General features: G+C 40.3%; 1 protein-coding gene across 1 annotated transcript; it reads left to right on the top strand.

The window, feature by feature from the left end:
- Positions 1 to 1,859: 1,859 nt before the first annotated feature.
- Positions 1,860 to 22,627, top strand: LOC137273389 (uncharacterized). The gene is made up of 14 exons (XM_067806018.1): positions 1,860 to 1,940; positions 4,547 to 4,622; positions 6,387 to 6,598; positions 8,594 to 8,795; positions 8,895 to 9,044; positions 9,511 to 9,653; positions 10,019 to 10,244; positions 11,432 to 11,569; positions 13,083 to 13,229; positions 15,432 to 15,541; positions 16,580 to 16,778; positions 17,491 to 17,625; positions 20,483 to 20,653; positions 22,283 to 22,627. The coding sequence occupies exons 1-14, from the start codon at positions 1,860 to 1,862 to the stop codon at positions 22,555 to 22,557; spliced, it is 2,265 nt and encodes a 754-aa protein (XP_067662119.1). The 3' UTR covers positions 22,558 to 22,627.
- Positions 22,628 to 23,244: the final 617 nt, after the last annotated feature.

The raw sequence follows: 23,244 nt of genomic DNA, 5'->3' as shown, positions 1-23,244 counted from the left end.
TTTTGAGTGTTGGTTGAGCTGTGATAGCAAATATCATACGTAAAGTTTGGTAGCTATGGTAGCTACAATGGTTTATTATTTATGATAATAAAAACACACAGTTGATTTATTTGAATTCGTAAACAATAAACGATGACTTTGGTAGAGAAATCTGAAAATTGTCTTACGTAACAAAAAAACCCTTATTTCACCTACTTACCCAAGTACACAGCAAATGCCTGTATGTATTACTTATGTAACGAAATTCCGTTGGTATCCTCAAAACAGTTTCGGCCCATATGTATTTATAACAGGTATAATTAGTAGTAACACCACTCAGGTTACACAACAAAGGTTCCCATTTGGCATTTCTCCTGTCTGGAGTAAATACTCAACATTATAAATTAAGGTCTGTATTGTAAATGTATTGTATGTTATGTAATATGTGCATGTAAGTGATGCAAGCGGGTTTATCAGCTGAGTTACAAAAACAAACATCGATCAAAGGATTAACCGATAACACACTGATTGATTAATTGCTTTTGTCAAAAGGTAGTGTGTGTAGATGACTACACCCTGTCGTAAAGTGCGATTGTAAAAACAACATCCTCCCTTCAAAGAATTAACCACCCTTGCGTTGATCGATTGATTGCTCATTATTGGTTAACTAAATTATTTAGAATAGCGGACATCATACAGTTAGTTGCCAGGTGTGCTATCTTGGGTGACCAATGAGAGGTTTATCAGGTTTTCACCAACGAAAAACGTGAAACGATGTGTTACTTTTTCGCAAATTAGACAGTTGTGTAAGACACGCGACACAGAGCAGGATTATTTACCAGCTGCAGATGAATGGAATACGATTTCTTTTACGTGGATATTGATACATTCCTGAACAAGGTAGTAGCCTGACATTGTTGCTATAAAATTAGTCTGTTTTACATTCATTATTTGCATTTTGTTTAAATTTATTTTTTGTAGCATTCAGCAGAATCGATATGACAGAAAACACACACTTGATCGCGTATGTGTGAAATAGGATCCACATTGGCAATCTATACTATGTATAAATGTTGCTGTTATGTTAGAAATTTAATATGAGTATAAGCAGACCATGTGTTCTTTTATTAATTTTCAAAATCATACAAATATGACAATAAACTAATTAGGGTTATGAGACAAAATATAGAGACGTACATTGGCTTCGGTATTTTTCCGTCCTAATAGTTTTTTACCAGTTCTACCACTGGCAGATGATTAATCTTCAAAGTGTTTCATTTGTTTTCATAATGCGTTTGTAATGAAGTTGATCTGTCTATAATTAAACTATCAGTTGCACATACGGACTGCGCAGCAGAAGTCACGAACCAGTCACGAATTCTGGGATATCATCCGGGTACTCACTGGAGAAAAACAATAACAAAAGTTTACATCAGTCCACGGAAATTGCTCCGCATCAGTGCCCCTTTTAACTACACGTCCAAATTTCATTTTGTCAGACTTTCCTTTGTTTTTCAGTTTACATCTGATATTTATGGTAGGCTGTCTATGTTTATCATCAATAATCTACCGTAAAAAAACATATGTTCCTCCAGTTTGCGCAGCTGACTTGTAAAGATGTCAAGTTGGCCAGTTTTCTGTCAATTTGAAAGACAAAAAATGCACACTTTTGCTACAAATAATGCTGTAAAAAATAGCGTTTTAACACATTAAGTACTTTCTGGCCGTACTATTTTCAATATTCTAAATATTGAATACATAACATTCAACAAGATGTATTTCCTCATTTAAAAAAAACGCACTCTTCGAGGAAACGGACAACTGGATTGCTTCAGACCACGTGACATTCCTCGGAACTGAGTGTTCACGTGATTCATCATATGACACTCAAAATGGCGACGTGTAGCGCGCTATTGAGTTGTTCGAAAACGATATATTTTTTTATTGTCGTTATCGTTTTGGTAAGTCATTAAATTGTTCATTAAGATGCTACTGTGAATGAACACATGTGTGAATTATAATTCTTCCGCTGACAATCAAAAGCTGACCTTGTTCTATTAATGATTTCGTGTCTTAAGGGGGGGGGGGCGGGAGAAACTACGTCGTATAGAACAAATATATGGATGACAACTTCTTTAATACTGACCAGGAAGTTTCGATACAGTCATTCACTCTTGGAAAACGATTCAAGTACCTGTATCGAAACGCCGTGACCTAGTATTAATGAAGTTTTCATCCATACATCCTTCTTCTCTGTGACTTCCAACTTCTATATATGCAACTCAATTAAGCGAATGTGTTACAGCACTTTTGCATCAGGGTTATTAGAATATAGGAAACCATTAAAATCTCGACCTAACAAACCTGGGGTTATGACATAAATTTTTTGATTAGTTCATGATTTATCATTCATCATGTACACGCACTTTCCAAATGAAGATCTTTAGAATCGCTTTTGTGTAATATTTAACACACAACTGTGACAGATTTACACCAGAGACCATATATACTTGTGTGTGGTCAAGGTTTACACTGAGAAAAGCAATGCGCAGATGAATCTCAATATTGTCAGTGATCGAATGGTACTGATCAATGTTGGTTCAAATGTGGGTGACATTAAAATTTTGTTTGTAGCAGTTACCGACCTGTGAAGGTCCCAGGGAAGAATAGGCCTTCAGCAACCCATACTTGCCATAAGGCAAGTATGGCGTCTAACGGGATCGGGTGGTCAGACTCGCTGAATTGGTTGACACATGTCATTGGTTCCCAATTGTGCAGATCGATGCTCATGTTGTTGATCACTGGATTGTCTGGTCCAGACTCGATTATTTACAGACCACTTCCATATAGCTTGAATATTGCTGAGTGCAGCGCAAAACTAAACTCACTCACTCACTCATGGTAGCATTTACCATGGTGTTATCCATTTGGGGTGTAGAAACTTTGGAAAGATTATATTTTTATTGGTTATTTTTATTAGTTATTCTATGCCAGGGAATTATGGGTCTGTGCCTGTGCCTGTGGCTGTGACTGTGGCTGCTATGACAATCATTAAACTAAACCTAAATCCTAAGCCCTTGACATATAATTTCTAATAAATAGAATACATTTCAAGCAGGGTTTATGAGTGGAACTCTTGCTGAAACTTTGTGTTTTTGTTGATTAGTGAATGCTATTTTTATAAGCAAGAAAGAAAATGAATATATAGAAGAAACATTCTGCATTTAAATAATTTGAAATCTTCAGCACCTCAGCTGTACACAGAACAAATCTCATGATCTTTTAGTACTTGCACTTGTTGCTTCATTTGCAGAATCGACTTTCAGCCAACATTGCTTAAGCATGCAGAGTTTAATGTGTCTCGACATGTTTGACAGAATGTTGGTCATCAAAGTATCAAAGTATTTCCAAACAACAGCTCAGTCACCTGTTTTAACTTTCTGTATTTGCTGTTTCTTGGGAAAGAAATTTGCAGTGAAATACTAGCTAGCTCTTGTGTAACTTTCACTTTGAATGTGAATTACAAAAGTTGGTAAGTGTGAACTTATCGGAGCAGAATAGTGACTCCTACAAGTTCTCATGATCCTTGTGTTCCCATGCTGTGAGACTTTCCCTGGTTTGGGCCAGGTTAGGTCGCTGTGGAACATTCCCTGGTTTGGGCCAGGTTAGGTCGCTGTGGAACATTCCCTGGTTTGGGCCAGGTTAGGTCGCTGTGGAACATTCCCTGGTTTGGGCCAGGTTAGGTCGCTGTGAGACATTCCGTGGTTTGGGCCAGGTTAGGTCGCTGTGAGACATTCCCTGGTTTGGGCCAGGTTAGGTCGCAGTGGAACATTCCCTGGTTTGGGCCAGGTTAGGTCGCAGTGGAACATTCCCTGGTTTGGGCCAGGTTAGGTCGCAGTGGAACATTCCCTGGTTTGGGCCAGGTTAGGTCGCAGTGGAACATTCCCTGGTTTGGGCCAGGTTAGGTCGCAGTGGAACATTCCCTGGTTTGGGCCAGGTTAAGTCGCAGTGGAACATTCCCTGGTTTGGGCCAGGTTAGGTCGCAGTGGAACATTCCCTGGTTTGGGCCAGGTTAGGTCGCAGTGGAACATTCCCTGCTTTGGTCCAGGTTAGGTCATTACCCTCCCGTCTGTCTTTATAAACCAAACCAAACACAAACACAATAACCAGCTTAACATCAGTATTCAGAATGGTATTGTGTACTCTGTTTTAGATGTATTGGATCCATGTGTAAATTAGGTACATACAGTTTTGGAATGTTTAAAAAGCTATGAAATGCCAATGCTCTGGAAAATCTTGTATATATTTTGTGGTTGTTTTGTAGAGTGAGTACAAGACACTGTGTTGAGGATGTTTAGGACACTGTTTGTGTTATGGTGGTACAGGACACTTGTGTTAAGGAGTAGAGGACACTGTGTTGAGGGAGTACTGGACACAGTGAGTGTGTTTGTTTGGGGAGTATAGGACACTGTTTGTGTGAGGGGAGTACAGGATACAGTCGGTGTTTGTGTTGAGGGAGGAGGACACTGTTTGTGTTGAGGGAGTACAAGACACTGTTTACATGCAGGTGGCACAGCCAGTCCACTGTGAGAAGGCAGCCAGCAATGTGGAGAGAGTGCACATCATATTCATGAACCACCTTGGTAAGTAGTAGTGCTGTCATCAACTCTAACATATTATCTGCTGCTTCAGCAAGAGTTTCAACAGCTACACGCAGTTGCCCAGGTTGGAAGCTGGAACAAGACTGAGCATTGTCTCAAAGTTAGTAATTAGCAGATTGAAATCATGATCACAATGTCAATCTTGTGGACCAAGGGTGACAACTGGCACACATGACTGGCAGACATGAGTGTCTCTCAAATTGGTGATGAGCTACACAGCCCTACGGGTGTTACAGTTAGTGGACAGACGATTCAACACAGATGAAACCTGTACGCCGGATGCCTAAATGTTCTCCCACAACTGACAAGCTAAGCCATCATGTCATGCATGAATGAGTGAGTGAGTGAGTTTAGTTTTACGCTGCACTCAGCAGTATTCCCGCAATATGGCAGCGGTCTGTAAGAATCAAGTCTGGACCAGACAATCCAGTGATCAACAGCATGAACATCCACCTGCGCAATTGGGAACCAATGACATGTGTCAACCAAGTCAGCGAGCCTGACCACCCGATCCCGTTAGTCGTCTCTTACAACAAGCATAGTCACCTGTTATGGCAAACATGGGTTGCTGAAGGCCTATACTACCCGGGACCTTCACAGGTCATTTTTGAATGAATCAGGTAGTCAAAGATTACTTTGAATAGGTGTGGCAGAGACAAAACAAGTGTTGACATGCAACTGACATTAGAGAGAATGATGGTTTGGGGGGTGGATGAGTGAACAAGAGGGCAAGGATCATTGTGACTGGTAAACATCTTAACATGATATATACTGTACACTAAAGAAATGTAAGTTTTTTTTTTGTCAAGTTTTTAAAATAAAAGACATAAACATGAATGCTTACTTTTATGTGGTTTCATTTTTTTAAACCTGCGTTTCTTTTGCTGTTCAGTATATATTCATAGACAGTAATGCCCTGGCACCATCTTTGTAGCACAGGTGGACATCATGATGAACTTGATGACATCACACTGCTATGACTTTGCTGCAATGCAAGTCTTGTGGTAGGTACAGTGTTGAGACATTTTTCACTGAAAACTAATGAAGATTGATTTTTGATGATAAATAGAATCTCACTCTCAGATCTTGTAATTTTGTCAACCCATGGTGATATAATTAATTTCAGTAGACACTTGAGGGACATTCTCTATATACGAGTGAATCTATGCAGAACCACTCAAGTCAGTTTGACCCTGAAATCCCGCACACTCACTGACCTATCCCCAGACACAGAATATTTTATCATTTGGGGAGGTCAGTACGAGGGGGACAGACCAGAGACACAGGAAGACATTCAACTGCTCAGCTGAATATGGAGTATTCTTTTATTAAAAATAACCAGCTGTTAAATGATTTTCTAGTTAATTTCACATACGTTACTCTCACATGTGGTGTAATTTTCATATGATTTTCTCCCATAAAGATTCATGTAAGAATTGATCTCTAGTAACCGATTACTATCCTAAGAGACAACTAATGGGACTGGGTGGTCCAGCCTTCTGTCTTAGTTAACATATTATCATCGCACACCAATTGCGTGAATCGATGTTCATGCTGTTGGTCCCTGGACTGTCTGATCTAGATTCAGTTATTTTACAGACCGATGCTATATAGCTGGAATATTGATGAATGTCTCGTAAAACTATACTCACTCACTCATATGAACTTTACTGAACAGAAGATCTAATGCTTCAAGATCATTGTGCCAGTACATAAGATGCAACTTGAGATATTTGCACTTTTCAGATGCAGGTTACAATGGTATTTCCCCTACAGTCGGTTTCATCAACAATGTACTGAACACTTACTTCCTACTGTACTTTCCCCGAGCGGTACAGTTGGCCCAACAACTAAGGCATGATGGGTATGAAGAAACCTTCATCTACACCACTCATCCATGGCTGGTCAGCCTGTACCTGGACTGTCCGAACCTGACACTCAGCAATATCAAACTTGCGGTAGGTTTGGGTGACAGTATTGTTGAATGTCCCAGGCATCACACTAGTGGTAGGTTCTGTTGACCCATCTGTTGAATGTTACAGACATGACACTAGTGGTAGGTTCTGCTGACCCATCTGTTGAATGTTACAGACATGGCATTAGTGGAAGGTTCTGTTGACCCATCTGTTGAATGTTACAGACAATACTCTAGTGGAAGGTTCTGTTGATCCATCTGTTGAATGTTGCAGACATGACACTAGTGGTAGGTTCTGCTGACCCATCCGTTGAATGACACTAGTGGTAGGTTCTGTTGACCCATCTGTTGAATGTTACAGACATGACACTAGTGGTAGGTTCTGCTGACCCATCTGTTGAATGACACTAGTTGTAGGTTCTGTTGACCCATTTGTTGAATGTTACAGACATGACACTAGTGGTAGGTTCTGTTGATCCATCTGTTGAATGTTGCAGACATGACACTAGTTGTAGGTTCTGTTGACCCATCTGTTGAATGTTACAGACATGACACTAGTGGTAGGTTCTGCTGACCTACCTGTTGAATGACACTAGTGGTAGGTTCTGTTGACCCATTTGTTGAATGTTACAGACATGACACTAGTGGTAGGTTCTGTTGACCCATTTGTTGAATGTTACAGACATGACACTAGTGGTAGGTTCTGTTGATCCATCTGTTGAATGTTGCAGACATGACACTAGTTGTAGGTTCTGTTGACCCATCTGTTGAATGTTACAGACATGACACTAGTGGTAGGTTCTGCTGACCTACCTGTTGAATGACACTAGTGGTAGGTTCTGTTGACCCATTTGTTGAATGTTACAGACATGACACTAGTTGTAGGTTCTGTTGACCTATCTGTTGAATGTTACAGACATCATATGAGCTGTAGGTTTTGCTGACCCATCTGTTGAATGTTACAGACATGACACTAGTGGTATGCCCCAATGGTAAAGCTGTTGTATATAGAGGTATGTACTGTCTTCCTAGTACCCCAATGGTAAGGCTGTTGTATATAGAGGCATGTACTGTCTTCCTAATGCCCCAATGGTAAGGATGTTGTATATAGAGTTATGTACTGTCTTCCTAGAACCCCAATGGTAAGGATGTTGTATATAGAGGCATGTACTGTCTTCCTAGTACCCAAATAGTAAAGCTTTTGTATATAAAGGCATGTGCCGTCTTCCTAGTACCCCAGTGGTAAGGCTGTTGTATATAGAGGTTTGTGCATGTCTTCCTAGTACCCCAGTGGTAAGGCTGTTGTATATAGAGGCATGTACTGTCATCCTAGTACCCCAGTGGTAAGGGGGTTGTATATAGAGGTATGTACTGTCTTCCTAATGCCCCAATGGTAAGGATGTTGTATATAGAGGTATGTACTGTAGTCCTTGTACCCCAATGGTAAGGATGTTGTATATAGAGGCATGTACTGTCTTCCTAGTACCCAAATAGTAAAGCTATTGTATATAAAGGCATGTGCCGTCTTCCTAGTACCCCAGTGGTAAGGCTGTTGTATATAGAGGTTTGTGCATGTCTTCCTAGTACCCCAGTGGTAAGGATGTTGTATATAGAGGTATTTGTATGTCTTCCAAGTGCCCCAGTGGTAAGGCTGTTGTATATAGAGGTTTGTGCATGTCATCCTAGTACCCCAGTGGTAAGGGGGTTGTATATAGAGGCATGTACTGTCTTCCTAATGCCCCAATGGTAAGGGTGTTGTATATAGAGGTATGTACTGTCTTCCTAGTATCCCAATGGTAAGGATGTTGTATATAGAGGTATGTACTGTCTGCCTTGTACCCCAGTGGTAAGGATATTGTATATAGAGGCATGTACTGTTATCCTAGTACCCCAGTGGTAAGGGGGTTGTATAAAGAGGTATTTGTATGTCTTCCAAGTGCCCCAATGGTAGGGATGTTGTATATAGAGGTATGCACTGTCTTCCTAGAACCCCAATGGTAAGGATGTTGTATATAGAGGTATGTACATGTCTTCCTAGTGCCCCAGTGAGAAGGATGTAGCTGCCTTCAGGGAAGCAGTCATGCGTGGAGACATCACATGGCATGCTGGTCCTATGAACATGCAGCCGGAGAACATGAACCAAGCCTTGTTTGAGTTAAGTCTGAACATCAGCCTGGATTTGGATGCAGAGTTTGGTATCAAGAGAAAGTATGCCACACTGAGTCAGAGGGATGTCCCAGGTACGTAACCCAGAATGTACACATGGTAGGGGGAGATAACTCCTTCAAACACTATGTAATGAGGCAAGTTGTGTTGAAACATGCATGCTTTCTGTGCAGGCATGACAGCAGCTGTGGTCCCCGTTCTCAGCAAGTTCAACATCATGGCTGTATCAGTTGGTGTCAACCCTGGCACAAGCCCTCCTGCAGTCCCCAACCCTTTCGTTTGGAAGTTCCGTGACTCTCAGGTCATTGCTATGTGGAACAAAGGTGAGATGTGCAGGTATTCAAGATATATGTTTGAGATAACTCAATATAAGGGTGAAGTGTTGGGTATAGTTCAATGCAGGGGGTGAACTGTTGGATATAGTCTTGTGTAGTGGTCAGTATATGGTAATTTGAAGGAATCTTTTTTTTATTCAAATGATATTTGCTTTCCTTGACATAATAAACCATATAACCCTGATGAGGGAATGTAACTGGACCTGGCCCTTTTATTGAGTAAAAACTTTTATTGCCTGTAGATGCATTTGGTGGGTGTATTTGTGGTTTATCATATTTGTTTGCTGTTGCAGTATCAGTCTTTGTGATATTATCTCATCTGGACTTGATTTAAGACTTGCTTTTGGACCATAGTTTTTTGGCCAGTCACTTTATTGCACCCATTCATTCTGTGTTTATATTGATGGGATATCCCAGGTTGTATATGTCATCTTCTGTCATCTTCTCCTGCTAGGTGGGTACCCCATAAACCCAGGACCCACCCCGGCCGACCCTGAAGGGATGTCAAAAGAAAACTGTGTCATTGTGGATGGGTTCACAGATGTCCTTTGTTTTGCATTTAGATCCGACAACAGTGGGCCACCTCAGAGTGTCAATGTAAGTGAATATCCACTTAGCACCTGTCTATGCAGGCTAATAAAGTAGGGAATAACAAACATATGATGGATTGAGGGTATCTCTGAATGTGCTGACAGTCTTTGGACAGATTGCTCAAATATATATAGTTGCTCTATTAATGAAATGTCTAGATTTTCCAGAGGCAAAAGGCGTAACATCACTTTTCCATCTTGGAAAGTATGAAATATCAGTCACTCTGTTGCCCCTGAAATGCCCTTCATTTCTTTTTGTTTCAAAAGATATTCCCACACATACATGTTTTTATCGTGAAATTAATCACAGTTCATTTTATTGTGAAGTTAATCACAGTTCATTTTATTGTGAAATTTAATCCTGTTTGTCAGGAGATTCTCAGCAATTATGAAGTAGTTCGTGGAGAATTCCCGGGTGCCAAGCTGATGGCGTCAACATTTGACAACTTTGTGGAAGCACTTCAGCCAATCAAAAGCCAGCTTCCTGTGGTGGAAATGGAGGTTGGTGACACCTGGATACAAGGCATCTCCTCAGACCCAGTCAAGATGGCCAGATACTGGGCCTTTGCCAACAAGTTGCAGGACTGTGTGAGGAATGGTTAGTATATATGAGTAGTGTCTGGTAGTGTTGGTATTGGCATACAACCTTTGATACAATACATGACTTCAGCTGTGGTATGATACAAATCCTGGTACAATGGTGGCAGTATGATATGTTTCATGATACTAAAATCTTTAAATCTAACACCAAAGTCTTTATTTATTGAACAAAATCAAAACAAAACCATTTCAAAGTATTTCATCAGATTCCACTTGCGTTATTAAGTATTTGTTCACATATAATTATGTTTATACATGAACTTTGTGAATGTAAATAAAATGGGTGTTTTACATATAAAGTTCCTGATGCATCAATTTCAGAGAAACGTAATGAAGGAAAATATGTATTCATAGAGAGCTAGATTTTGCAGACCACACAAGAAAAACAGATTTAGAGTTATCTCCCTTCCATCCACTTCCATTTACAAAACATCAGTATTTTCTGTGCATCATGTTGCATTTAGTGTTATTCATGATAAACAAGTAACTACTGTGAAGTACTGAGTGAGCTGCTATTGGCAGTGGAGTGTATTGCAGTGCATCTTGCTTGTACACGGGATGCACTAAAAATAATAGAAGAATGCTCAGCCAATCAGACAGCTACATTTATGTGAGAGGTAAGATAAACGGCTATGTAAACCTTTGTATCGATTTACTGTATCTTGCTCCATGGTTGGATGCATCAATACGTATCAACGGATCATCACACCACTAGTGTATGAGGCAGACCATGGTTAGCAGTGGTTGTCTTACACTGAGCCAATCAATGTACCACGCTTACAACCGAGTAACATTTTCCATGTTACTCACTGGAAATGTCAGAATGTGGGAATTTGAGTGGTACATAAGTTTTACTGGTTTGGCTGTTGCCTAACTCCGGTACTCGTTATTATGATCCAATACACATGCTTTGAACAGTCCAGAATGAACATTGAGGTGTTTGGTAAGATAAATACATTGTTTGATGGTCCCTGGTTTGATGGCTCCTCTGCGTTTGATGGCTCCTCTGCGTTTGATGGCTCCTCTGCGTTTGTCTATGTTCCCTTCACCACAGTTCACTCACCATCTAAATGGACCACCTTTATATCCCACTGGTCAGTACCTATCCAAGATCTACTGTGCTTAACACTTTGTTATCATTTGCATACCTTGGCTTCACTAATGATCTGTGACCTCTGTAACCAGGTCAGTGCTCGGGAGATGACCCCCGGATCAAGGCGGCTGTCCGATACCTAATCAAACTGCCAGAGCACACGTGGGGCCTGCCATCTGTTGGAGACCTGGTTAACTGGACAAACACAGCCTTTAGTCGTGCAAGACGTGGTCAGTTTTGTATTGAAACATGATACTTTTATTAAAATTGTCCTGAGTTTCATGTACACTACTCAAAATAAGTAAAAGATCACCTGATATATTTTTAGGGTTAGTTAGTCTGAATAGGCCATATTCTCCTGACTTTTTCTAAAGGTTATGCCAGAGTCTCATGAAAAAATTCAGGCATTGTGTAACTTCTTTTGAGTAGTGTATAGAAATAGTTTTTGTTGTTGCTTTCCAGGAAAGACATGCATCACTTCTCACCACTTCTACCACAATGTTATTATTCCTTTTCACCACCTCTATTATAATGTTATTATTCCTTTTCACCACCTCTACCACAATGTTATTATCCCACATCACCAACTCAGTTGCAATGTTTTTATCCCTCATAACCACCTCTACTATAATGTTAATATTCCTCATCACCCCCTCTACTACAATGTTATCCCTTGTCACCATCTACAATGTATTATCCCATGTCACTAAATCAGTTGCAATGGTATTATCCCTCGTCACCAACTCTATTGACGTGTTATTATCCCTCATCACCACCACTACTACAATGTTATTTTCCCCTTTACCACCTCTACTACAATGTTATTATCTCTCAAACCACCACTACAATATGTTGTTATGCCACATCACCAACTCTTGCGATGGTATTATGCCACATGACCAGTTCATTTGCAATTTTGTTATCCCTCATCACCAACTCTATTGCAGTGTTATTATCCCTCACCACTACCACTACTGCAATGTTATTTTCCTAATCACCACTTCTACTACAATATTATTATCCCTTAACTCCACCCTTCTACATTGTTATTATCCCCATCACCCCTCTATTACAGTGTTATTATCCATCATCACCACCTCTACTACAGTGTTTTTATCCCTCATCACCACCTCTGCTACAGTGTTATTATCCATCATCACTACCTCTACTATGATGTTATTATCCCTCATCACCACCTCTACTACGATGTGATTATTCCTCATCACCACCTCTACTACGATGTTATTGTCCCTCATCACCACTTCTACTACACCTCTACACCTCTAACTCTACTACAGTGTTATTATCACTCATAACCACTTCTACTACAATTTTATTTTCCTCATCACCACCTATACTACAATTTTATTATACCTCATCACCACCCTTCTACAATGTTATTGTCCCTCATCACCACTTCTACTACACCTCTACACCTCTAACTCTACTACAGTGTTATTATCACTCATAACCACTTCTACTACAATTTTATTTTCCTCATCACCACCTATACTACAATTTTATTATACCTCATCACCACCCTTCTACAATGTTATTGTCCCTCATCACCACTTCTACTACACCTCTACACCTCTAACTCTACTACAGTGTTATTATCACTCATAACCACTTCTACTACAATTTTATTTTCCTCATCACCACCTATACTACAATTTTATTATACCTCATCACCACCCTTCTACAATGTTATTATCCCTCATCAATCCACTCCTCAATCTGCAGGAATAAACTACAGGAACTGTGAGATTGCATGGCTGGAACAGCGCCAGTTCATTGACTTTGCATTCTCCAGCCTCCAGGACCACCCCCTGGCATTGGCAGTGAAGCAGGAATGGGAGGAACAGACCCCCTTTAGACCAGATCTCACAGGTGGGTGGGCTTGTGATATAGACCCTGACAATTTTGGTGACCTCATTAAAAATGGATCTATACTTTGTATTGATGTCTGTCTGTTAAGATTTAGTGACAAAAGTCTACAGGAGGTCATATCATCTATCAATGGAGTATACCTGTGATTTAGAATGACAATAATACATACGTGTGTTACCTGTATTTACACACTGAGATGAGTCTGTGTGCACTGGACAGCTTCAAACATACAGATGCAAAGGTGAGCAAATATTGGATGCCATCATATCTGATGTTATTGTGAGGTGACATCCAGCAAAACACCTGGTGCGACTATCAGCAAGGTGGTGCTTACAAAACCATTATCAGCCTAAAGCACATACAATGGGTTGTCTCAGACAGTCTTTTCAAGATCATACATGGTTAAACTATATAATCATTGATGTGCATTGTAAATCCCCTGGTTGGGAATTGTGAATCCTTGGGATGTGGATTGTAATCGCTACTCTGGGATTTACATTTGATATGTAAAGATGACAGTAACAATGGAAATGGTTTGAATATGTTTTCTTTTGTTACTGAAGTCAGTTGAAATTAAACGTCAATGAAACACATTTGATTGATGGACCACGGTTCGTGGCTGCCACACTTGGCATCACCTCTGTACCACAAATGGTGATTCTGTCTTCTCTCGTCTGTTCTTTATGTTCTTTATACTTCCATAGATAGATAAGCTGAGCTATTTTTAACAATAAAATTTATGGCTCTAATGCTACACTTTCTTGAAAACTTTAGTTACAAATCTGCAACCAATTTTGAAACCTGGGCGTATTTTTATTACTGCAGACCCAAGATGCTTTTAATCACAAGAAACCTCTCATGTTCTCTAACTTCCACCATAGCAATAATCCTTGTGCACACCACTTGCTGTGTTTTTACGAGTAGCCTTCCTGGTTCAAGCTGTGCTAACCTAATCACTGTGGATGTGCTATGGGGCAGCACAGCACAGCTGTTGAAACCACTTTCTCTCCCAGTGCTGGGGTGAAATTAATGAATCGTTTGAACTCCAATTTCATTGGCTTTTTTGTTGCTTTATTTTTCAACTTTATAAGCTGAATTTGCATTTTTGATACTTTGTTACTGTAAATCTTCAAAGTTTGTTTTGCATTGCATATGACCTTTAAAGGGTGGTTGCTTTTCTTTCTGCCGACACCAAGCTCTTGTTTCACTGTGTCCTGCAAGGTTTTGTGACCAACAGGAGTACCATGATACCATTGCGTTTCCTTTGGGATTTTCAAAGGTGTCAAATAAAACTCATCCTTCCCCTTTTCACTCAGTGTCTTCGGGCTCAAACAATTTATAACCTCTAAAAATGTGCATCCACTAATGTCTTGATAACATATCACTTTTGCTACAATTAGAACTAAATAAATTTGGTAAAGCAATTTCCATTTATTTCACATTAAACAAACAGGGTCTGCTGTCATTGCTGCATGTTGGTGTAGCAGCGCTTTTTATTCATAGTGTAAAACCAAGTTCAATCACGATTTGCAAACATAACAAACACCATGTTTCATAAACGTCATATGTTAAATGTTCGTTTGTTCCAATGTTGTCTGAGTCTTGCTGTTGAATGCCGCCTTAACACATCTTCACCTTTCTTCTGTTTCATGGACCCTTCTTTTTAAGGATTTCCCTTAACTTCCTCTCTATTCTGAACTACCCAACCCATTCTTTGGGATTTTCCCTATTCTATTTATAGATCACATCAAAGAGTTCCTTTGATGTTGTACCTGCTTCATTATAGGCTGTTGTGTCCTCTGACCTTACTTCCTTTGGCTACCAGTTTTCCACCTCACTCCACTTGCTGTTGTTGAGCTGGAAACACCTTTTCCCTTCCTCAGGCTTGACTCAAAAACAGCTTCATCCTTCACTTCAATAAAACCCTCAAATCATCACAACTGTCTTGTCATCCTTAGCAACAGCCCAGAGGTGGACCCAAAAAACATGTCTACATTGGAATCCACTCTGAACAGGATTTACTGCTTCTGACACTGTGCACTGTATAATTTGTGAAACTAAATCTTTGTAGAAAGCATATTGACCCCTTTTTGTTTGGTTTACTAGCCCAAGTAGCTCAGGTTCAGTCTAAAGACATAGTGTGGATTAAAAGGTGTGTTGTTTGAGGGAACTGGGTGTTACATATGTTTGTTTATATTTCAGGCTACAAGCTGGTAGTCAACACCACCCAGGTGTTTACATGTAATGATGGGATCAAGCTGCAGTTCAGAAAGGACGGGTCATTGGTGGAGCTATATGATCCCTACAACAGGGTGAGCCCTTCGCTTCACATCATCTGGCTTCTTTCTTATCACTGAAGTTTGGGTCATTGTTGCTGCAGCAGTGCCTCAGTGCATTTCCACATTTTTGACATGCTATGTTGAGTGAGTGATTGATTGAGTGAGTGAGTGAATGAGTTTGATTTTATGCTCCTTTTTTCAATATTCCAGCAATATCATGGTGGGCGACACAGAAATGGGCTTCACACATTGTAGCCATGTGGGGAGTCGAACCTGGATCTTTAGTGTGATGAGGCAATGCTTTAACCACTATGTTACCACACCACACCACATGCCATGTTGAAAACACAGTTAAAATTTACAACACCCAGAATATCCAATTCTTTGCACCCCTGACTCCATCAATAAAGCTTTGGGCACATCATTGTGATGTGACTGGTCGAGAGTACCCACATACAAGTGAGGAGTAGGTTGACAGTAAACCCTGTAGCCTATTTTTTAAACTTTTACAGTCCACCATCTTTGAGATTTTCTTCATGTTTTCTTTTTGTGTAAAGAGTGCAATATCTTGGGACAGCTCATACATACTCGACCCCTGGGAACCTGGTACAAGTCTTGTACAGGGAAGAAACCTTTCAAAATGTCCCTCTTGACCACAGGACCAGTGAGTGGACAGTAATTAGTGGTCCTGTATGTACCTCATTGGTCCAAAATAACCTTCGTATATTTACTTAACTATCAACGCAAAATTCACTGGCCACCAGGACCACCTCAAACTTATTTTGTGGTCCTGGTGAATTTGTACTAGCCAGGGACTACAGCACCAGCATAAAGATTAGGTGCCTGACTCTGAGGGTGCGGGTTCGAATCCCGGATGGGACTCAACCGAAAAAAGTACTAGAATTTGTACTTTACTAAGAAAGTGAAATCCCAAATATGACATATGTTACCAGCATAAAGATTGCACATTGTAATACATTCCTGCTTTTTTGTAGATTTGGTCAAATATTTTTCCTTTTGGCATATCTGTACGGGAAGTTGCCATTATAACCACTTGTAATTTACTGGTAGGTGAGGTGGGCCTCTTCAGAAAACCCAATGGGTCAGATCCAGTATGTCACTTACAACGAGACAGACTTTGTGTATATGGCCTCCGTGTACAACTATGGAGGGGGAGGTGCAGGTTATGACAAACCTAATTCCACCAAGAATGCCAACCCAGACTCCAGACAGTGGAATTACTTCATGGACAGTCTGTATGAACGGATGTGTGAGTGTGACAGGGGTCTTGATCCTTTGTTCAGGGGTATTTTGTAAAGAGTTAGTTTTTGATGTTTTACATCTAATAGATTTTATATTTTAGAACATGTCTGCATTTTGTGTTCCTGAAATTTGAAATATTCTGCGTTTTATGTTCATCGCTGTGGCTTCTGATTGAGCCAAATACATCTGGGCTCTTTTGACAAAGCGTCAGCCACGTCTTATAGACGTGCATATAGTTGACTGTAGAAGGGGATGAACGCAGTACGCTTTGAAAGACCTTACTTGACCTTAGTTAAGTGTAGTTAGACATATTGAAGCATAGTTTATAATAGATCACCACACTTATGACCATACTTTGAACTTTGGCCATGGTTCAAAATATCTCTTCTGTTACCTTGAATGCCAAGAGCCAATTGTTACTGTAGTTTGAACATGTTTGACCCTAGTCTCCCCAGTTGACCATGTCTGACCCTACAACATCATTGTGTTGACCATAGTACAACATGGCACTGTAATCAAACTATGGTTTGCTTCATTAATCATTATGGTCCAGTGGAACAATGTTCACGACTATAGGATGTAAGCAGGCCGAAGACAGCTCCTTGGGATGAACTCAGCTAGTTTTCTATATGAAACATTGTCAGTAGTCACTGGATTCTCAAAGATGTCCTCCCAGTGTAGCAAGAGTGTGAACTGGTTGCTTGGCTTCTGTACATCAGCAGATAATGCCAGCTGTGACTTGATCATGAGACTGAGGCCAGCAGACCCAGAGATGTATCTGAAGTATGGAGCTCCTCTTGAGATCTGGCTGCATCATGTCACACACGGAGTAGATGAACAACACTTAAATGGAGGTATGTAGTTTAGTATTACAGGGACATGTGTAGCTCAGTGTTACAGTGACGTGTGTAGCTGAGTGTTCCAGTGACATGTGTAGCTTTGTGTTACAGTGACATGTGTAGCTCAGTGTTACAGAGACATGTGTAGCTCAGTGTTACAATGACGTGTAGCTCAGTGTTGCAGTGGCATGTGTAGCTTAATGATCCAGTGACATGTAGCTTATAGTTACAGGGACGTCATGGTTTCTGCATGTTCATGAGTACATGGTACATGGTACATGGGTATGTTGCAAGGTACATGGGTGTGTTGAAAGTTAACTTGAGTTCACAATGATGTTATGGTAAATATGGGTCAACAAAATGTCACAGCTCTAGCTCTTCTTGATTTGTCAAGTGCCTTTGACACTATTGACCACAAAAGTCTCCTTCACAGACTTGAGACTCGTATCAGCACTGCCCTTAAGTGGATTCAATCCTATCCTCTTTCCGCACCCAGTCAGTTAAAATTCCTTATGTCTCCTCTCAAAAATCAGCTCTGTTGTTTGGTGTGCAACAAGGTTCAGCTTTGGGACCATTTCTTTTCACAGTTTACATCCTGCCCGTTGGAGACATAATTCAAAAACATTTTCGAGATTTCCATCTATGTGCAGGCTCAACTCCATGTCAGCTTCCAATCATCTGAACTTTCATGCAACCTCTCAAAACTGGAACAGTGCATTCAGGAAATCAGAATGTGGATTGTATCTAACTTTCTCATTTTGAATCCAAACACCATCTCAGACAGCTAGAATCTGACTCTATGTGTCTTCACATTGGTCATACTGAGGTTTAGCCCTCTCACAGTGCATGGAATCTGGGAGTAATTCTTGATTCCACCATGTCCATGGAAGCCCATATTGTTTCTGTCAGCAGAGCTTGCTACTTCAGCATTTTCATTATCAGTAGAGTATGCCGCTCTCTTGACACTCAAACCTGCAAAACGTTGATACACCAACTGATAACTTCAAAACTTGATTCAGACACTTTAAAGAATTCAGAACTCACCGTCCTGATGTATATCCCATTGTTCCTGCTATGATTATATATCTCCTGTGCTTCAGTCACTTCACTGGCTTCCTATCTCTTCAAGAATCATCTTCAAACTCCTTGCCCTCACTCATGACTCTCTACAATGAAACTATCTCAAAGATTTATCTCCGCTTACTCATCTCAGCAGAATCTCATGTCCTCCAATGACTCTCGGCTCAACCAAGATCACTAAATCGACTCTTTTGTAAGCCCACAACTCTGGATTTGCTTCCCCAAACCACAGACATACAACCACTAAAGATGCCTTTAAATCACTGCTTAAGACTCACCTATTTCTATCTGTGTATCAGTTGATATTCATTCTGTGTTTTATGAATATATATTCTGTTTTCATCACTGTATCAATACCACTAAGCATCTGTAAGGTGGATATTAGGCACTTTACAAATGTGTTATTATATTATTATCATCCCCGCAACTTCATGGGATGGATGTTTGATATGTATGTCCATCCCATGGTCCGTCCGTGCGTCTGCCTTACTTTGTCCAAAGCAGATCTCCTAAACTATTTGCGATAACTTAACCAAACTTGTCACACATATCAAGCATGATCTCTAGATATACCTTTTGGGGATTAGACCCACACATAAATGTTACTTTTATCGATTTCCATGGAATCATCAAGCTGTGACTATGGCAGATGATGAGGATGTTACTTTGTTCAGAGCAGATCTCCTAGACTATACCTGCCATCTTCATTAATCTTGTCACACGTATCAAGCATGATCCCTAGATGTGCCTTTTTGGGATTGGGCCCAGATATGAATTCTGTTTTGTGCGGAAACATGACAGGCTGAGACTAAGAGGGTGTCAGCTAAAACTATACATTCTTGCTTCATCAAACCTGGCACATATGTCCAGCATGATCCCTAGATATGCCTTTTGGGGATTAGACCCAGATATGAATTCTATTTTTCTAGCTTTACGTGGGAACATGACTTAGGCAGTGACCATGACAGATGACGAGAATGTCATCTTGTCCAGAGCAGCCCTCCTAAACTATTCATGCTTGCCTCATTAAACGTATTACATATATCATAAGTCAAGTATGATCCCTAGATGTGCCGTTTGGGATTAGACCCAGATATGAGTTTTAGGTTTTGCGGTTTCCATGGAAATATGACTTAGGCTGTGTCTTTGAGGATGTTATCTTGTCTGGAGCAGATCTGCCAAACTTTAGCCTTATTAAACTTGGTACACATGTTCACCACGTTTGCCATGATTCCTAGATGTGCCTTTTGGGGGTTACACTAGTGTGTGAATTTTATTTTGCGTAGTTTCCATGACAACAAGTTTGACTTTGTTTGAAATTGGTGCTTGTGCTCTTTTCTGGGGCAGAACTTTAAAACTGTTGACTATTTCTTCACCAAACTTGGCACATAGATAGGTCAGGTGGTATAGTGGTACCTTTTGGTAGGTTTGGATTTCTGATAAAAATATTTTTTGCATTTCCATGGCAACAAGTTTGACCTCCACTGAATTTGGTGGAAGCTTTCTTTTCCAGAGCATAACTTTGAAAACTTACAGTAGTTGCCTTCTGCTATGCCATATGCATACCGAAACATTGACATACTGTAATCATAATCAGTAGACATATTCATGAAGAGTATTTTGTGGTTGCGGGGGAAATTGATGACTTTGTCTTCTTGGTATCATTAAAAGGCCTGTAACATATTTCAGGATTGATGTGACTGTCAGCCAGTTTACATAGGGACACATCTTGTGGTGTCTGCATGTTCAGGAAGGTAGACAGGTATGTTGAAAGGCCTGCGGGATGTTTCAGGGATTAATGTGACTGTCCAGTGGTTTGAAAAACCTCCCACACGTCTGGCGGAGTCCCTGTCCTACGGTTTCCAGCCCACTTCCCAGCCCCAGATGGACTGGTACGTCTCCAAGACAGGGCAGATGGTGGCTGCAGACAGTGTTGTCCTCAATGGCAGTCAGTATGTGCATGGTGAGACAATCTTGTCACCTTTACTTTACTTGTCCTCGATATCTCCAGGGAATACGTTCCGATAAGTCTCCACTATAGCCTGGAGTTATCTATGGCTCAGCCTGATAAATTTATTACCTCCCTTGTCTGGCTTTTCATCCAATCAGGTGTCTACGCTGGGAAGTTGAACGAACCAGTCAGAACTCACTTTCACTTTTTAAATTATCTAACCGATTAAACATGGTTAAACAAACCATGCAGAGGTTCTCTGAAAGAGGTAGAAAGAGCTCTTGCATATATTTTTTAAAGGTTTTGGACTTATAAATTTGTCTGTATGATTTCCCCCAAATCTGAGTCGCACTGTGAGCAAGCCTTTGCAGTTGCGACGGCTACGTTTGTTGACACTGTCAAGCTCGGTTATGACGGCGGCTGACTGGCTACTGTGAGAATGCGGAACCAGCAAAGGGAGGTAATACAATTATCGGGCCGACTCGTAGATGCGTCCAGGGTATAGTGAAGACTTATCGGAACATATTCCCTGGAGATATCAAGGATGTACTTTACTATGACTGTCCAGTGGTCCAGTGGTTTACTATGAACTTTCAAAATGTCTTCTCCAGTCTCAGACTTTACCCATCTGAGAGCTATGGCCTGATTGTCTGTGCATGAATGTTGACTTGAAGGAGCCTTCACATTTGGCCATGCCAGAAAAACAGCTCACTGTAATGGCACATGAGACCACAGGGGTTCAAATGACTGTTTGAACAATAATTTTTAAAAACAAAAATCTAGACTTTTGGAATATATTGTTTTCATATGTTATGTTTAATATACATTTCAGATTTGAACAAAATCATTGAGGAGATGAATATTTTCGAAAATTATACTGCTACATTCGTTGCATCAAATATGAGTGTAGAAGTATAATTTTCTAACATACTCATTTCTTCATTTATTTCATTCAAATTTGAAAAATGTGTTAATCATATGGTTATAAACCATATGACTGAACATTTAAGTTATAAACCATGTAAGTTATTTAACATGTGATGAAACATGCAAGTTAAAAACCACGTGAGAGGCCATGTAAGTTAATAATCAACTAATGGACCATGTATGTTACAAATCATGTAACTGACTATCAGAGTTGTAGTGAGTGAGTGAGTGAAGTTTCATGCTGCACTCAGCAATATTCCAGCTATATGGTGGCGGTCTGTAAATAATCGAGTTTGGACCAGACAATCCAGTGATCAACAACATGAGCATCGATCTGTGCAGTTGGGAACCGATGACTTGTGTCAACCAAGTCAGTGAGTCTGACCACCCGATCCTGTTACTCGCCTCTTACGACAAGCATACTCGCCGTCTATTGATTGTTGTTAGATAGACCATTGAAAAACATAGGGGAAATTGGACTTACACTACTGATGATGTGCAAATGATGAAACCAACAAGGAAACAGATGCTAAACAGAAATCTAGGGAAAATTTTAAAATTGGTTCTATTAGTTCGAATATATTTAGCATGGATGCATGTTACATTTTCTCATATGCACTGGCGCTGGCGAGTGGCATGATCGCAAAATGGAACATCCCCTACCTTTTTTGAATGGTATATACACCTGGAGTAACAGTGTGTTGTTTGTTTCAGCTACTGACCAAGGGATGTATTACACAGTCAGTGATGGGAATGGCCTGGGACTCTTGTCCTCAGAGGTCCCTGTAGTGTATGTAGGTACCAAGGGCCACCCTCCGTCCCCCTTCCCCGTCCCCCTCAACACCATCACACAGCAGGACATCACCAGCATGGCCTTCAACTTCTACAACAACATCTGGAACACCAACTACATTTTGTGGTATCCGTACCTTGACGGAGATGAAGACTTTAAAGGGAGATTTCAAGTAGAGTTTATAGTAGACAAGTAGAGGTGTACAGATCATGGAGTGTTTTTATTTTTTGTATCTTTATTAAAATTCATATATCTTTGTTCAGATTGTATACATGTTTTAGTTTCGACAATGCAATACCATCAATGAGATGCATAATGTGTAGTCATTTAACAATATATGTTTTCACTGGTCATAATGGGGACATGGGTGGATGTACTCTTGATGTTTGTTTATCATAGACAAACATTGAAAGTATGTCAACCCATCGGCCCTGAGGGACCAGTGAACAGCATATTTATCTTACCATACACCTCCATGTTACTTTTGGAGTGAGTGAGTGAGTGAGTTTAGTTTTACTCTGCTTTTCACAATTTTCCAGGAATATCATGGTGGGGGACACCAGAAAAATGGCTTCACACATTGTACCCATGTGGGGAATCGAACCTGAGTTTTCGCTTGAACCACTAGGCTACCCCATCGCCCCTTGAATTGTTTGAAGCAAAGGTACAAAACTATTTGCAGCCACTGCTAGATTTTGCAGACGACAAGAAAAACAGATTTCCTTTCCATTGATTTGCATCTGCAAATTTCTGTACATCATTATGTGATTCAGTGTTATTCAAGTTAGAGAATTACTACCAGGAAGTACCAAATGAGTTCGTCATTCCCTGTGGGATATAAGGAAAATGTTACTGCCTTGTAAGCAGGGTACATTAAAAAAAT

This window comes from Haliotis asinina, chromosome 2 (assembly GCF_037392515.1).
Source record: "Haliotis asinina isolate JCU_RB_2024 chromosome 2, JCU_Hal_asi_v2, whole genome shotgun sequence".
NCBI lineage: Eukaryota > Metazoa > Mollusca > Gastropoda > Lepetellida > Haliotidae > Haliotis > Haliotis asinina.
Note: the sequence above shows the minus strand (reverse complement) of the source record. Positions and strands in the feature narration are given on the sequence as shown.

What these genes read in the sequence shown, in the direction of transcription:
- LOC137273389 (XM_067806018.1), top strand. Translation starts at nt 1,860, where the DNA reads ATGACACTCAAAATGGCGACGTGTAGCGCGCTATTGAGTTGTTCGAAA. An exon ending in GGCCACCTCAGAGTGTCAAT is followed by an intron (nt 9,654 to 10,018) that starts GTAAGTGAATAT and finishes CCTGTTTGTCAG; the next exon opens with GAGATTCTCAGCAATTATGA. An exon ending in TGAACAACACTTAAATGGAG is followed by an intron (nt 17,626 to 20,482) that starts GTATGTAGTTTA and finishes GGGATGTTTCAG; the next exon opens with GGATTAATGTGACTGTCCAG.